At 48.8% G+C, this 17,092-nt stretch overlaps 1 protein-coding gene across 3 annotated transcripts in view; it reads left to right on the top strand.

Moving 5' to 3' along the window:
- The window catches only part of EFCAB2 (EF-hand calcium binding domain 2), a 216,614-nt gene that overhangs the window by 48,145 nt on the left and 151,377 nt on the right, over positions 1 to 17,092 (top strand). Inside the window, exon 7 of one of the 3 annotated variants that reach the window (XR_008529404.1) lies at positions 4,962 to 5,046. Coding sequence is in view for 2 of the 3 variants with exons in the window: in XM_054576688.1 (XP_054432663.1) it covers positions 2,036 to 2,151 (116 nt within the window). In the remaining variant the exon portion in view is untranslated. Of the gene's footprint in view, positions 1 to 2,035; positions 2,779 to 4,875; positions 5,047 to 17,092 lie in introns of those variants that run through there. The other 2 variants (XM_054576689.1, XM_054576688.1) reach the window with 2 other exon arrangements.

The raw sequence follows: 17,092 nt of genomic DNA, 5'->3' as shown, positions 1-17,092 counted from the left end.
TTTCGGCATTTGAAGGTGCCCCAATAAGGGCCTGATCTGGGAGAGCCGATGGGGATGGAAAGGAGAGATTGATTCACTAGGCTGTCTACAGCGGGGTCATGGGTCATGGTAACTGCAGGGGCCGGAGATGGGAGTGGAGCCAAAAATAACGAGGCGGTGACCTGCATGATGGGCTTATGGAATGCTCCTGGCTGAAACAGGGAAGCCAGGAACAGACTGCAGTGGATACGGGGGCAATAAAGATTTTCCCGCTGTCCACGGAACATCAGTCAGCTTGAGAACATGCTTTCTAAATGCCCAGGAGGTCCTATGATGAACCTAGTAAGTCACACGGAATCAAGTTCCTACAAGATAGAAGTCCACATGTGTCCAGGCATGTGTATTGTGTCAGACAGTATTTAGCAGCTGGGAAGATCTCAAAAACATTAAAGAAACTCATGGCGCTGCTTATGTGCCAGGCAATGTTCTAAGTACTATTCAAATAACAACACTTCTAATCCTCATAGCAACCCTACGAGATGGATAGTATTTTTATCATCGCCGTTTTTCAGACAGGAAAACTGAGGCACAGAGAGGTGAGGCGACTTGCCCAAGATCTTAAAGCTAATGAGACAGCGTAGCACCTGGACCCAGGCAGCCTGGCTCCCACGTTTGTGCCCTTAATCATCCAGCTGTTCTCCTCCCATCCTTACGCGAGGGAGCAGTGTGACTGTCTCCTGTAACCTAGCGTGAGCGGGTGGAGTGCGGTCATCGATTCATGGACCTTGAGCTGGACCGCTGGCCTTCAGACCCCAGTCCTGCCCCCACTGGCTGGGCAGGCTGCGCGTTTCCTTGTGGCTGGTGTCCCGCCTGTGAGGGGGGGTGGCAGTCCATAGCTCTCGGGAGGTGGTTGGGAGACTTAGATACTATGCATGAAGCACTTGGGTTGTTCTCAACAGAATGCTTCTTAGTGTTCTTTTAATGACTTACGTGTGCCCATCCATGTTCATTGATGGTCTTTTTAGGCATTTTGGGTATTCTTTTTTCCTCCCTAAGGATGTAAGCATGGTTTCAAAAGAACTCAGCACATTTCCTTTGTTTAATAATGCTGTCATCATTGTCATCAAAATCCCCACTTGAATAATTCCTGGATTATTAACTGAATTCCAACTAGAAAGCATTATTTGTAGAGGCAGGTGACTTAGACTCTGGAGGTAGGTAATCCTCAGGCCTTGGTAACTTAGCTGCTTGGATAAGACTCTTTACAGGTAAGGTAGCGATTTGGATATTTCTGTATTTTTGTTTAATATCAGGACAAAGTTCTATCTTAAATAGTCGACGCCCTTTCCAACAGTCTTCCTGAGTTTACTTTTTCTCATCTTGGTAAAACCAATATCCAAATGGCCTGCAGCTGTTATCTGAATCCAAATAAGCCCACAGATTTTCTATCCAACTTTAGGTTTCATTTGACAGCAATCCCGGGCCAAACTGTAACAAAGAGAGAGCACTGTTTTGAATGGTTGATGAATGGCATCTGTCACTGGGTTCAGCTGCCGTCACTATGTTGGCCAGACCTTGTTAGGGAATATTTGGAGATATAATCGTTAGAATTTCAAGTCTCTGCTATCTGTTCTTCAGCAATTTTGCACAGCAAGTTTAATCCTCTCTTCATATCTCTACTAAATATAATGATTAGACACCCTATACAACTAAGACTTCTGGTTAATCCTTTGGCAATTTCAGTAGTTTTAATTTAAATAAGTAACCTTATTCTTGATGCCTTTGTGTCCTCTGCTGTTTTGGCTGCAATGATCAATTCTAGAGGTTGCTTGAGCTATGGTATCTGCGAGGTAAAATGAGTCCCAGATCTGCCAGGGGCGCAACAGCGTGCCCACTGAACCCCTGGGCTGTCGGTGTGCTGGCCCTGGGGGTCAGGGAGGGTAACTGGTGACACGGGGGGGCCTGTGGGGGTCCCATGGCAGCCAAGCTGGTGAGTGGAAAGAGAGAAAGCAGTCAGAAGACTGTGAGTGATGAGTGTCCCTTCTCGCCCTCCCAGGTGAGCCTTTTTCTCAGGAGGAGATGGAGGAGATGTTGTCTGCTGCCATTGATCCAGAATCGAATTCCATTCATTACAAGGACTACATAACAATGATGGTGATAGATGAAAATTAAACACCCCAAAGACTTAATTTCTAATTGAAAGGATCATTCTGAAAATTGCTTGTCCTTGTTAATTTCTCATTTTATCTACCATTCCTACATATGCTAATTAATGCCTCATGACAACTATTTCAAGATACTTTGTTTTTTAAAAGATGATCATAAGAATTTAAAACAAGTTTATTTGATATGTTTTGCCTTGTGGAATGACAAATTACTAATTATTTTAAAACTATTCTTAAAACATTTTAACATGTCCATAGATTTTTGTTAAATTTCTATAATAAAACCTAGGTTACCTTCAAATTAATTAAGCTGACAAAATGAAAAATGACTAGAATAAGCCTAGGTTTGGCATATAGAGATCTTGGGAGGTAGCAGAATGACCACAGATTGAAAAGGAATAGCAGTGTGATGAAAGCTTCTTTTTAAAACAACATTAGCCCTGGGCGGGTAGCTCAGTTGCTTAGAGCGTCATCCCAATATGCCAAGGTTGAGGGTTCCATACCTGGTCAGGACACATACAAGAAGCAACCAATGAATGCATAAACTGGTGGAACTACAGATTGATGTTCTTGCTCTCCCTTACTCTCTCTAAAATCAATAAATAAACATTTTAAAAACTTATTTAAGAAATAAAGAAAACAGTGTTAAACACTTCAGCAATCTGAATGTGAAAGTTATTAAAATGAATATTAATAATCAATTCCTAATGAGTGCCAATTACAAATCTCATTTGAGATGATAATAACTTAGTGTAAAAGTTTAATTCTGCTTGCTGAAGGAGCTGAGATCATTGAACCTAGAGAAAAGAAGACGGACTCAACACTGGCAATGCAAGGAGGGGGCAGTTCCCTTCTGGCCGTTGGAAGTCTGGCCCCCATTCGGAACCCCTGTCAGCAGGGGGTGGCCCTGAGCGCTGGGTCCGAGGGCCGAGCGACCCCCTGTTGTGCGGGGGCCACCGCTGTGAAGGAGGGGGCTAAGGCTATCGGAGCGCACGGAGTCACAACGGAAAAAGATGCAGGGATTGCAGGCAAAGGGCAACTAAGGTGAAAGAAAAGTAACAGTCTCCTATAACCTGCATATGCTTTCACACACGCAGGGATCTCAGTTTAAAGATGCTTCACTACTGCATGTGTGCATGTACCTATGAACATGTAACGTTGCCTGTGATCCTGCCTCTGAGGCACATAGTCTTGCCCCCCAAGAGAGGAGGCTGCTACCCGAGGTTCTTCGTTACTGTCCATTCATTCATAAAACTGGGTATTACTGGATCATGAGTCAGAAGTGGAGTTGCAGGGTGAATCAGTCCCTAACTAACAGAAGTCACAAGTTAGCGAGGTCACAGTTTAGCAAGTGAGCCAGCAGCCACATTGCGGATGGGCACGTGCAGGGCGCTGTAGACATGCCCTGGAGGGCAGCTACCTCAGCCTGGAAGGGAGTCCGCTCGCTGGGAGACGGAGGACTGGCAATTCTCTGCTATCTGTGTGTGGAGCGGGCTTCCCAGAACAGGTAACACCGGACTGGAAGGCCCGTGGGCTGCAGGACAGGGCACTTCAGCAGGGGACCAGCAAGCACAATGTCCCAGAGGCGTCGTGAAACATGGAGTGACCTGGAATTGAAGGTAGTTCAGTATGTTTGGTGTGTAGGAGATTTGAGAGATGTGCGAGAGAGGTGAAATTGGAACTGGGTCATGCAGGATGTTAGGCTAGTGTACAGTTAAGGTTTTAGTGTTAGAGTTGGACTTCTGATGATCATGGAGAAAGAAAGATCGTTTGTCAATAGCTTACCCCTCCACCCCCCACACAAAACAGAATGAAGAGTCAACACTAAAAGTAGGGAGACCTGGAGGCAGGCTCTTAGTTGGCAAGAGGAGGTGGATGGGAAAAGTCAAGGACGTGTCCCAGGTCTCTGGCGTGGACGGTGGGTGAGCTATTGTGCCACTCACTCAGGGAAGGTACCCAAGAAGCCAGTCGGGGTTGGTAGGGAACATGATGAGCGAGGCTGTGGACATCTTGGGATTGAAGAGCTGTGAGCCACTCTGGGGAAACATCCAGGAACTGGCTGGGTCAGTGGGAGGACGATGTGGCCGGCGGCGCGGGTTTGGGAGCGCTCAGCATCTCGGTAGTGCCGCATGCCTTAGAAAGAGAAGGGGGTCAGCCGAGCCCTGGGGAACATCACATGGAGGGGCGGGGTCCTGCCTGACACTGGAGTTCACTGCGTTCCTAGAGTGCTCTCTTATTCTCCAATGTCATTACTATAGACAGTGACGGTAGCTGACACCGGAGGGCTGTCCACTCTGTGCCAGGCACGTTCTGAGTGCCCTGCGTAGGTTGGCTCGTTTAGCCCCGACCGCCTCCCACGGGCATGGGGCTGTGCTGCTCCCTGTTTCACAAAGCAGCTAACAAGTGAGTCCCACGGCTGTAAGGGGGTGCACCTGTCGGTGTGTGCTAGGCTATGGGTGGTAACGAACCAGCCCCTAACCTCAGTGGCTTGCCACAGTCGAAGTTGGTTTTTGTTCATGTTTTGCGTCACTTGAGGTCAGCGGGGACTCTGCTTCGTGTGTCGTCTTTGTTTACCTCACCCACTTCCTGGGCGGGGTGACACGGGTCCCGGAATACCAGGGCGGTCCCAGCCTACGTTTGTTTTTTGTGGTCCCAGCATAATTAATGGGTCTCCCTTTTAGGAGTGTCTCAGTTTAAAAGATGATTAATATGTGGTGGTTTCATTAAAAAGGATGGTGAAGAATCATCACTTACGGAAGGTTTTATGAAAAACAGCCGCGGGAGTGCAGTAACGGAAAGCATCTCTTCCTTCGCCAGCTCCCTGAGGTTATGCCAAGGTGAATGCCAAGCGGGGGGCTGACATGCCCCTCACTCCGCTGGCGCCGGGGGACACTGCCCAGAGGTGAGTACGAGCCGTGTGCCTCCAGCCTGGCGCAGGGAAGGCTGAGGAAGGGGGTGTGGTGACCTTCAGCGTTAACAGACACGCTGTTTACCGCAGGCGGCAAGGAGGGTGGCAGGGACATGACAGAGCCTCGGAGGTGGAAGTACACCTGGGGGCATGTCACTCGGCGGCGGCCGCAGCCGGCACCAACACGTAGTGTTAGAGCGTGTGCTGGCACCTAATGCATAGGCCCAGGCCCGGACTTGCTGGGAGCACAAGACGGCTCTGAGCTATTGTCTGTAAGCCCGTTGCCCACCACCACCCTGCTTCGGCCGGAGAATCGCCGCAGTCTGCGTGGTCAAGTGGCGACGTCGTGCTCTCCCTAGGAGGGGTTCTGAGAGAAGGATGCCTCGGGGTTGGGTACCCTCAAGTCTCACCTTCTGGAATTCTTTCAAAAGTTCTCTCAAACATCATGCCCTGTCTCAAGGCAGTTCTCTCTCTTTGGTAGTCCCAAGAGTTAGCCTGGTGGAGTATGATTCACATTTTATCTTTAGCACAAATTTGTTGGTTTTTTTAAAAGGCCATCAAAAAGCACAACACAGGCATCCCACAGAAATCTCATTTTGTCTCCTAGTTGCAGAAGAAATGCAGCATATTTACAAAGAGATTGTCTTTATGCTCAGTCCATTTCAGTTCATATCTTGCCCCTCTCCTTCACCTGCTTAGCCTTCAAGTTCCAATTTAAATCCCAGTGGCACCTTCCTGGCAAGAGGGTCGCTCGGTCTCTCGTGCAGAGAGTTCCCCCATCCTTGGGGCCTGGGCTTCTGCAGCACCCGCCTTGCGGAAAGACAGCTCTGTCCTCAAGCCGCAGCCGGGCTGGGGAAGCCAGGAGGTCCTCGCCCCCACCCCGCTTTGCCTGTGACTCGCCCTGGGTCAGGCGCTTCCCTCTGGTGCTCCTTCCAGGAGCAGTGCAGATTTAGTCCCCTTTGCTCGTGCCAGATGTCCAAGTGCCAAAGGCTCAGGGACAAAGAACGTCCGAGAGGGCAGGCTGGTGGGGTCGCTCTGGCAGGGCTGTCTTCTGGGGAGTGGAATGCGGTCAGGCCTTTCTCTCCTTCCTTCCTGCTTTCCTTCCTTTCCCCTCCGTGACTGCTGCCAGATGAGAGTCCTGTGTTTGTACAGCCAGTCCCTTGTAGAGGCCAGTGTCCTGCATGGCCCCTGCCGGGCAGCTTACAGCAGCAGAGAGCCTCGGGTCACTTGGTCCCACCGCATGCCGGGCGTGGCCCCCGGCCCCCGGCCCCCAGGCCTGCGCGCTTCCTCAGCGTGTGTGCCAGGCACCTGCCTCAGAAGCGCCGGGGCGGGGTGTTGCTGAAATTCCTGGTTCCGGGCCTTCAAACAATCCCCAGAACCCGCATTTCTAACAGACATTCTAGGGGAGTCTGACGCCACTACCACGTAAGAGCCACTGTCTGGGTCGGTCTTATACGGTGAAAGTGTGGGATTTGGAGCTGGGCCCTGCCACTCACTGAGCAGGTGGCTGGCGCAGAATTAAACAGTGCCGAGTCTCTGCGTCTTAATTTGTAAGGCGGAAAGAACACCTACCTCACAGGGCTGGTGTGAAAACTAAATGAGATAATAAAAGTGAATATTCTTTAACATAACTGATTATTTATAGGAAGCCAGCTAGGTAAGAAGGGGGAGTTGCGGAGGAAGGTGGGGGCAGGGAGAGGGAGGGGGAGGAGAGGCAGGGGCAGGCAAGGCCCCGGGCCCGGGTGGGCTGTCAGAGGGCGGCGGGGCAGGTGCGCGGTGATGCAGCTGGTGTGGGAATGAGGGTGGGGGGCCGCCTGAGGGACTGGTGGGGCGATAACCGGATTCGCTACCATGGTGCTATTAATTATAAGCTGTAAAGTCTGTTTCTAGAATGTGAAATGAGGAGGTGCTTGTCTTTTATAAGAAATGGTGCTAAAACACACAGCATAAAATTTATCATGTTAACTATTTTTAAATGTAGAGTTCACTAGTGTTCAGTATACTCACATTGTTGTGAAGCAGGTCTCCGGAACTTGTTCATCTTGCAGCTCTGAAGTGCTGCACCCACTGAACAAGTCCTCCTGCCCCCTTGCCCCCTGCTCCTGGCAGCCACTTTCTACCTTCTGCTCCTATGTGTTTGACCGCTCTAGGTACCTCATATGAGGGGACCCGTGCAGTGACTCGCTTATTTCACTCAGCACAGTGTCATTGAGGGCCATCCATCCTGTAGCATGTGTCGGGATCTCCTTCCTTTTCAAGGCTGATGACATCCCATTGCTGTTTAGGCCACACTTTGTTTACTCATCCATCCTTTTGTGGACATTTGATTTGCTTTTACCTCTTGGCTTTTGTGAATAGTGCTACTATGAACAGGGGTATAGAGATAGACCTTTGAGACTCTACTTTTGGTTATACACTCAGAAGTGAGATTGCTGCATTCTTCTTCTTCTTCTTTTTAAAATCACTATCAGTTCACAGTGCTTTAAGAGCAGCATGAATCAGTCACCTCAACTGCTGGAAAAAACTCTCTTACTCATTTGAGGAAATGATGTTTTATTTTTGAAATTCCCAAAGTTGAAATTTTCAGGCAACTCTTAACCAGTTAGATAGGAGGTAAGACAGACTAGCACCTTCTGAAATTCAGGACGCAGTTGTACGTGAGTGGCTCTGCATCGTGCCAGATGTCTCTTGGTACTTTCTCCGTAAGTCTCCAGCTCCGCAGTAAGATGTCTTGAATGAGGCCTCTAACCATTTATCACTAACTTTATGAAACTGATTAAAGTATGGATTGAGTATTGCCTGACTTTTAATACAGCTTTAAAAAGTGTCAGAGTTTGTGTTTGTGTTCTGAATGCTCAGTTTCTAAATAGCTCGCTAGCTGTATTGCCTCCACTCCAAGCCTGGTTGCCAGCTCAAGGCGTGGGTATTCACTTAGACAAAGTTCATTGTCAGTGCCAGGAAAGGTAAATCTATTTTCCAAAGAGTATTCTTGATAATTTACACCATTTTTTAGTTACGTCTTTTCAAATCAAATGAGACTGCCATTGTTTTTACCTTGTACTGTGGCTGACAACGAGCTCAGAGAGTAGAATTCTTGGCGCTGCTGTTGTTTTGAATCTCACGCCTGCTTAGAGTATTAGTACTACCTTTGAGGTTACTGTGTAGGAAACTTTTTAAGCCTCTTATCTGGTTATGGGGGCTAGTTCCCTTAAAGCTAGATGACGTCTGTGAAATCCCTCCACTTAACTGGGCACCGCAAATGTCGTGATGACGCTACGGGAGGTGGAAGGGGGCGGGGGAGCGGGGGCGCCCGCAGGCGGCCCTTGGGACACCTCCTGCCCTCCTGACACGCGGCTGTCGGGCACACGGGGCCAGTGGCTGTGGCAGTGTCCATCCATGTTGACATTGGCAGGATCCGATGCTAACTTTGGCCAAAAACACATAAATTGAAATAGAAAATTTAATTTTCTTCCTGTGCCTTAATGAACTATCTCACATTCAAGATGACAGCTTTAGAGAATCTGCAGAAGAAAGGGTCTTTTGGGAAAACAATGTAAAGTGTAAAATACTATAAAAAGTAATTACAGTACTTTTAAAGCAATGCATAGCTATTAGACAAATTGGAAAATACCAATTTGTATTCCAGCAAGCAAAAATGAAGAGAAAATCCATGAACATGTATCTCTCTGTAACTTTAAAATATCACTGTGGAATAGACTGTTTGGGGTTCTTGACTGTAAGGACAGAAACAAGCCTGCTTAACAGAAGCAAAAGGAGGTGCACTGGAAGGTAACCTGGCCTAGGAAGGGGTACTCACAGAGCCCACGGGAGCCGGGGCCCAGGCTCCGGACAGACAGGAGCCAGGCAAGCTTCTCGGGCGGAGAAGCAGGGAGCAAGACGGCAGCCATCTTAGCGCGGGCACAGCCTGCCCAGGACTGCTGGCTGCCGCAGGGGGTGGCTTTGCACCAGCTCAGGCCAGAGTCCTGACCTTGAGAGAGACACTGCGGGTTGCTGAGGAGGACCCTGTGCCTAGGCATCCTCGTGGAAGGCAGGAATGAGGCTAGGACTCATCCAACCACGAGCTACGCCCAACTGGGATGAGAATACGCTCCAGCAAGAAGTCAGGGTGCTGCTGGGGAGGAGAAATAAATAGACCCACGCTTATTACAGGTTCACATATACAGGCTAGTATGTAATCTGCACTTTAATACATCCTGGACAATATTTCCACGTTAATGTGTATTCACCTGGTGTGTAAATTTTAATCACTGAAAGGTATCTAATTTGTTGGGATGACCTTCATTTGTTTACCTAGTTCTTTATTCCTGGTCCTTTATATAATTTTCAGTTTTTCTCTATTTTCATAAATTGTTATAAACATCCAGGTAATTAAGTCTTAATATAATTATTTGGTTAGAATACATTCTTAGAAGTGGAAATATCAGGCCACCTTTGAAGAGCTAGGGGCCTATTTTTAAGCCTGTTGTGAATAATGTTTCTTCCCAGAGAAAGATTATTCCCATATCCCAAACCCTCATCAGTATTTTTTTTAATTTTTAATTTCACCGGTTTGATAGACAAAAAATAGTATCTCATTGAGTTTTAAAAATTTGTACCCCACTGGCGACTTGAGCCCCGTGAAGGCCCGGGGCAGCCGTCCTGGGGACTCTGTTGGGCAGGCTCCAGGGGGTGCCGCACCTGAGCCGCCGCGAGTGTTTCCTGCCACACGGGAGCAAGGCCCCCTCTGCCGCCAGGAAACGGAGCCCACCAAGCGCAATGGCGCAGGCGGAGTGTGAATTCAAGAGGCGGACTGTCCTTCTGAGCGGTTGTCACTCGGAGGAGGTGATGAGTGACATGAGCCACCATCACACAGCACAGTTAACAAGGGCTTGGGGATCGGAGCAGACAGTGGGCAGCTCTGCCTGTGGGGCTCGCAGGACTTCATAGAAGTGACAGGAGGACACAGTGGGCTTTGTGCTCCTAATGTTGCTGGTACTGAGTGGGAGGGAATATTCCAGAATGGGGTGGTTTGAGGTCCATGCTAGGATAGCTTTCTTTATACCGTGGCTTTGGGGAAAGAATGCACCTGCTTTTGGACCCCAGCCATGCCAGGTCCAGGGCATATGACCTGGAGAAAGTCGTTTGCTGTGTCTGTACTTCCGTTGCTGGGCCATTCAGTGGCAGGAATCATATCCACCTTGCAGGGCTACTCTGAGCAGTAAAGCTACCCGCACGGGTCATAAGAGGAACCTGTCATTACAGAGTGCTCAATAAATAGCTAAGTGATGAATATAAATATTTTCTCTATGTAGTAAATTTTTTAAAATTATGTAATGCAGGCAGGTACAGATACTCGTGGCATTTCTGGGAATAAGGAGGCTGTTTTCTTAAAACTAGTGACCTCAGGGATTTCATAGACAGGGTTGTGCAATTGCTCCAGCAGGTAAACCAAAGCCCCTGCCCTTGGGCAACCTCAGTCCCAGCCGGGGAGACAGGCAATAAATCAGCAGATACATACATGTCACGAAGGGATATGCACTGAGAAGAAAAACAGAGCGAGACGCGGGGCAGGAGTGCGACGGAGCCTGTGCCGGCTGGAGCGCCGCGGGACGAGCGCCGCGGGACGTCCTGGCCGCGGAGGCGGCCCCGGGGCAGTGACCTGAGGCGGGTGAGGGAGCCCCGGGGAGGAGCGTTAGAAATTAAAGGGGCCAGATCTCGGCGGGCCGGTGTGCTGGCGACCAAAGGGAGCCATCAGCATATGGCCGATTTGCTTTATTTATTGCCCCTTTTACCTCCACCCTCACCCTTACTGGATTATTTCAAATCAAATTCCAGACATCCCATCATTTCTTCTGCAAGGACTTTGATATTATCTTTAACAGATAAGGACCCTTCCCCCGTTTTTTCTATATAACCATGAAATCATTATTGCAACTAAAAATACTTAATGATTCTTTAATATCATCTGTGATCGTTGTTCAAATTTCCATCATGTTTCATAAATGCCTTTTTACTATTGGTTTATTCCTATCGGAATCCACACAAGGTCCACACATTACATTTGGTTCATGTGTCTTTTAACCTTTTCTTGTTGCCATGTGTTGAAGAGCTTGGTTATTGTTTCTCCAGAATTTTCCACATTTTGGATTTGTCTGATTGGATTTCTGTGGTGTTATTTGACATGCGCCTCTATCCCTTATTTCCTGTAGCCCAATTTTCAATCTAGAGGCTTGATCAAATTCAAGGTCAGCTTTGTTTTTGCATTTTTGCAAGTCAGCTTCCCTGGAGATGGTCTGTTGTTATTGCTCGGATTTGGTTGCCATTAGCCTGATACAGCCAATAGGAAGTCCCCCAGCAGCCCTTCCCTATACTTGTCTATAAACATTGTTCTTATCAGGAGTTGCAAAATGATGATTTAAAAAAAAATTCTACCATGTCTTCTGTATTTCTGTGCTGGAATTCCTTTATTAAGGGTAGTTTGCTTCCATGGGCTACTTGATTTTTTTGAAATGCAGTTTGTATAGCAGTTTGCTTGGTTCTTTTCTTTAATTAAAAAACATGCTTCTTGTTTTCTTTTTTTTAGAACATGCACTTTGTTTTTATAACGTCATGTGGCACAGGTGGGGTTTAAAAGCCCTGTGCCCCCCTCAGAAGCGCAAGCCACCTCACCTTGCTGTGATTCACAGGTTTGCATGAGCAGTTACGCTGCTCTTTCTGTCCCAGCGAGTCTATCTTTTTCTTCATGGGGTGGAAGTGAAGTGTTTGGGCTTGATTTAATGAAGCTGCTGCAAATTGATAAAAACAGATTTCGAATATCATAGGGTTATAAGGGGAAAAGATGACTTAGAATAACTAGTTACTTACATGATAATAAATACAGCAAGAATTTATAATAATTCTGAATATAATTCTTCCCTAAACACATTAAATAAACAATAAACACACACATGTATTTTACTTTATTTTGGTATTTAATATAAATGATGTATTTAAAATAATGTATATTTTAAAATAAGAAAACCACTCACACAACTCAGGTATGCGACTTATTTCTGTGTTTCGTCCATGTGAAATTGGTCATTCTACAACACTCTTTGGTTCCACCGAATTTGGAGCTGTGAACCAGGTAGAAATTTAGCTAATGTCTACAATAATTAGGATTAACCAGACAACTTCAAAATTACCTTAATCTAGGAGTTAGGAATTCATATGGTGCAGAAAATAGAACTATTTTCAAACAGTAGTAACTTAACTCTAAAGAAAAGCTGCATTTCTAAGTCCCTGAAGGACATCATCCAAATACATGGCTAACAGCAAGGGCTCGGGGTCCTGAGAGCCGTGGAGCGCTGGCGAGATTCGGTGGGCAGGCCCCACCGCGCCGGGTGCAAAGCCAAGTCCCAAAGGTGGACCCTGGGCACCGTCTCCAATGGTGGAAAACCACGCTGAGTGGAAGGTGACCAGGGAGTTCCTCGTTCCGCCAGTGGATGTGGAAGCCGTGAAACCTGCAGGCTGCCACGGAGGGGTGGTGGCGACGGAGGAAGAGGGGTGGCCAGCAGAGGGCGCAGTCTTGGTTTTATGTGCTTGCATGTTGCCAAAGTGAAGGTGGAGCCAAGAGTCAAGGTGTGGAAAGAGACACGCGTGCGCATTCAGCTAACAGACCTCATCGTGCCAAGTGGGGTCAGGCTGTTCACTGGCCAGGCGCGGAGACCGAACGCTGTCCCCCACTCCTGTCCTCCTTTAATAAAAGGAAAATGAATGGCGGTGCCCAGCCTTTACAACTCTTCTGCCAATTCTTACCCCACCCCTGGGAGGGAGGTGGTCTCAGGGAGAGGCCACATGTGCACGGAGCCCCCAGGGCCAGCTGGTTGGGACGCCTCATCCAGCAGCTGTGTGCCAACGTGAGATGCCCTCAGGGGGCAAGAGGGAGGGGCCTGCGCTTCTCGTTTCCACTTGGTACCACAAATATAAAATCTTTGTATTTTTCTAAAGCTTTTAGCCACCTTGAGTATCTGGCTAAAACCTTTCTTTGTCTTAAACTATAGATACAAAGATTAATGTTGTCCAAGTAGCGTAAAAGCTGGTCTTGTAGAAATATTTTATCAACTAAACACTCGGATGAACGGTATACTAAAATCCTGGCTCTTTTACTCTCGATTGTGGGCTGTGCGGTACAAATTAGTTTGTTTTTATCTCCCTTCTTGTGGCTAATGCTTACAAAGCCAGCAATGATTTTTTCTGACATCCAGAAATTGCAATGTAAAAGCCTCTAAGCCTGGCATAGAAGAGTGCTGTTTTTCTTCCTTCTTTTCACCAATATTGAGATGCTTCAGAGATATCCGGTGTCAAGAAATTTACATTCAGCTTGTTGTTCGCGAATCTGGCTTCCTCCTACTGGAAAATGATAACAGCGAAGCTAAAGCAGATCCACTTAGTTTTAAATGTGCCTCGAATGGGAAACAGTGACCGCCAGGCCACAGTCATGATGCGTGAGGGTTGCCCAAATTTGAATCATTTTGAAACCATGGGATGGGTCTGCTCTGCTCCATATTTATATTATATTGGCAACTGACAGATCTTAAAGTCAAAAATATCCAAGTTCTGCTGTGAGAAACAGATGAGAAGGGAGTCGGAAGGAACTATGGTGCCTATAATGCATTTTAGAGACTCAAACTGCAGTCTCGTCCCTTCCAGGAAGCCAGGAGGTAATACTGAAGGGAGGAAAAGAGGGCAGAGAACAGCCCACGGGCCGGGGGGCTGTGCTGTGCGGGTGCAGAAGCCAGTGAGGCGGCGAGGCTTCCTGAATGCCCTTGAATACCCTGGAAGTTCGCCTTGCAGCTTCCTCTGGAGACCTGGGAGAACCCTGCTGATCATCTTCCAGAGCTTTTAGGAACTGACGAGAAACCTCTGGCTGGAAGGTGCTACATGCTGTAACAGAATGATAATAGCTGGTGGAGGGCTCTGATGCCCAGCAGGCATTATATAAAGAGGCCATTGTACCTGTGTGGGGAGCTCTCAGCGGGGCAGAGGGCGTGGTGGTTCACAGAGCTGGGCCGAGGTGGTAGGGACGGGGGCGCCCCCTAACGGGACTGAACTGCAACAAGGGAATGTGCCTGGACCAGGAATTGAACTGGCGGCCTTTCACTTTTTGGGACGACCAACAAACTGAGCCACAGCAGGTCAGGGCAGAAGTCTCAGATCTTAAGTTGGACAAGCAGCCATCGTTTTGTACCTTAGCACTGCACAGTGGCTTTACGAGCCTTTAGGAGCAATCGATTCATAGGGAAAAGAGGGCAAATGAAAAGAAATTGTACATGGATCACTCAGACAGAGCTGGATCATTGTACCTGGGTGATGTGCAGTAATTAGGGGTATTGGGTAGTCCTCAGAGGGACTACTGGGAAGCCATGGACACCCTGGGCAAACTGAGGAAGGCTTCCTGCAGGAAGTGGGCCTGCTCTACAGTGGTGGAAGTTTCTGTTAATTTGGAGCCTCTTATCTCTCCCTTGACCCATAGGGAAAACTGCTGTGTAAGCGTCAGAATCTGGTGTTCACAGTCCAACTCCCTGAGGTAGGAAGCGGGAGGGTTTGGGTCTGCCTTTGAGTTTTTTATTCTCTCACACTTTTGAGTCTCTGCATTTTCACATATGATTTCACTTCGAGAGTGTTGGCAGCGTATTGCACTTTAGCTCGGCTCTGCATTTCGTGTGTTGCTGTTTACTCCTTAAAGGATGTTCTTCAAGATGACATCAAGGCCAGAGCCAGCCCTGGTCTCGGGCCTCCCTTCTTTGGGACCATGGGCCACGTGACTCGACTTGTGGCTTAGGGCCTCAGGTTGTGCCATCGATCTGTGAGCCTGCGTTCATCTGCGAGATGAGATTTACTCACACTGGCTGCAGTAAAAGCTTTACGAAAACCCCTGCCACCTCTGGTGGACCTCCTCACCTGCCACCCAGCGAAGCTCTTGGGAGGTGGCCTTGTACGCAGGTGCGTGCCTGGGCTCTGAGCCCCGGGGGCTTCTGCTCCTCATTCTTCTGAGCGCCCTTCTCACGGGAGGAATTCTTTCTTTCTCTTAGTCTGCGCTTGTGGTTCAGGGCAGGTGGTGAAGCTGGTCCTAGAGAGGCCAGCTGGGCTGAGGCCACATAGTCTTTCTTCGTGTCCCCTCTTCAGCCCTTCTCTCCCATGGGAAACACTGAGGCTCCCGGTTTTGACGGTGGCTCCTTTGGGTGCCTGTGACTCAGTCCTCATTGGCAGGGCTTTGGAAAGCTCACTAGCAGGACCTGGTGTGCGGCAGGCATTGAACAATGGTTGGTCTCCCTCGGGTACCCTGAGCCCTGCTGCGAGCAACACCTTGCCCTGCTGCCTGTGGTCACGTGGAGAGGCCGATTAGCTGGCTGGTCATCTGGCCGGCTTCTCTGGGCACAGCCTGGGACTTGGTTTCCTTAATGTGGGAGTGAGGAGGCTGCCTCCCTCACAGGTGGCTGCAAGGAATTATAAACCAGTAGAATGCCTGCTTAGCACATGGCTGAATGTCAAGGGCATTATAAATGCCTAATTTCATTGATTTATTTACTAGTAGTTGGGTGGCCACGTGAATGTTGCTGTGGAAACCATAATTCCTGAATTCCACGACTTACTTGTATTGTTGTCTTTAAATGAGGCTTTAAATATAAATCCACTGATTTTTTTCATATTAGAAAAGTAACAAGGAGAATCACAGCTTGATCTCAACTGCAGCCTTAATTTTTCTTCTAATTTATTGATTTTTAGGGAGAGATGAAGGGGGAGGGGGCAGAGAGAGAGAGAGAGAGAGAGAGAAATATTTGTTGTTCCAATTACTGATGCACTCACTGGTTTCTTGTATGTGCCCTAACCGGGAATCAAACCTGCAACCTTGGCAAGCTGGGACGACACTCCAACCGAGCTACCCAGCTGTGGCTCAGTTGCAGCCTTTTTATAAGAAACATGGGAATACCACTCTTCCCCAACCCGGGAGCACCTTGTGTCCAGTTATCTCATCTGACCCCTCTTTTTTTAAGGTCATGTCTCCCATCCATCCACCCACCCATCCATCGTTCATCCACCCACCCACTCACCCATCCATCCATCTATCCGTTCATCCATCCATCCATCCATCCCGAACCACTGCATTTCCAGCTGTGAGCTGAGCTGGCCACAGAGGCGTGGATCAGAACTCTGGGTTTGCCAGCGAAGGTGCAGCGCTGAGAGGACATGCTTGGGTGATTGGGGGTCTGCGATGATGGACCTTGTGTGGCGGGTGAGATCAAGGGGAGGCAATAAAGGGGTGGTTGCTGCGGTGAGCGTGCAGGCTCCAGCAGTTCAGCGGGGACCAGAGACCCCTTGCGCAGGTCCCCGCGGTCCACGCAGCCGCAGCCGGGAGGCGTCCATCAAGGACGCGGCAACAAAGGCCTGGGGAGAGACTCGGGTCTTGATACTGAGCCCTCACTGCGGGTCTCCTGGGATTCCACACTTCCTGCACGTTGCTCAGCCTGCCAGCGGGGGTCCTCACGTGGCTCCCTGCCCCCCACCGCGGCCTTTGAAGCTCTTCCCTGTGCCTGTCTGCCCATCACCCCCTCTGGCTGGCTGTGGCTCTCACTCCCAGGGCCTGTTCCCTGTCACTCTTCACCTGATGAGGCCCCTGTCACTTAGGTTAGACAGTTCCCTCCCTCCCCGTAGCCACCTCACTTTGGCGGTTTCTGGCAGAGACCCTAAGAGCGTATTCTCACTTGTTTCCTGTTGCCAGCAGCCATCAGCCAGTGTTTCTTGATGTCCTCCCCGGAGCTGAGGCTCACACTGGTTGTCGTGAAAGTGGACCCTGTGGTTAACGCTGTCTGTGGGGATTTTGCTTCGGTGGGAAGAGACCGTTGTGGCCGTATCTCTTCACTGTCAAACACGTCTTCCTCCTCCCACCTGCCCTTTTGCTCTTCCTGTGACCCCTCCAGTGTCCCCCTCGCCTGCGCTGAGCCTCCAAGCCCAGCTGAGTGAGTGCTGGTCGCTCGGAAGCTGATTCCTCATCCTTAGC

This window comes from Pteronotus mesoamericanus, unplaced genomic scaffold, assembly GCF_021234165.1.
Source record: "Pteronotus mesoamericanus isolate MK-2021 breed Mesoamerican mustached bat unplaced genomic scaffold, CSHL_Meso_final contig_347, whole genome shotgun sequence".
In the NCBI taxonomy this organism is placed as follows: Eukaryota; Metazoa; Chordata; class Mammalia; order Chiroptera; family Mormoopidae; genus Pteronotus; species Pteronotus mesoamericanus.
The sequence above is the reverse complement of the archived record's forward strand: the minus strand, read 5'-3'. Positions and strand labels throughout refer to the sequence as shown.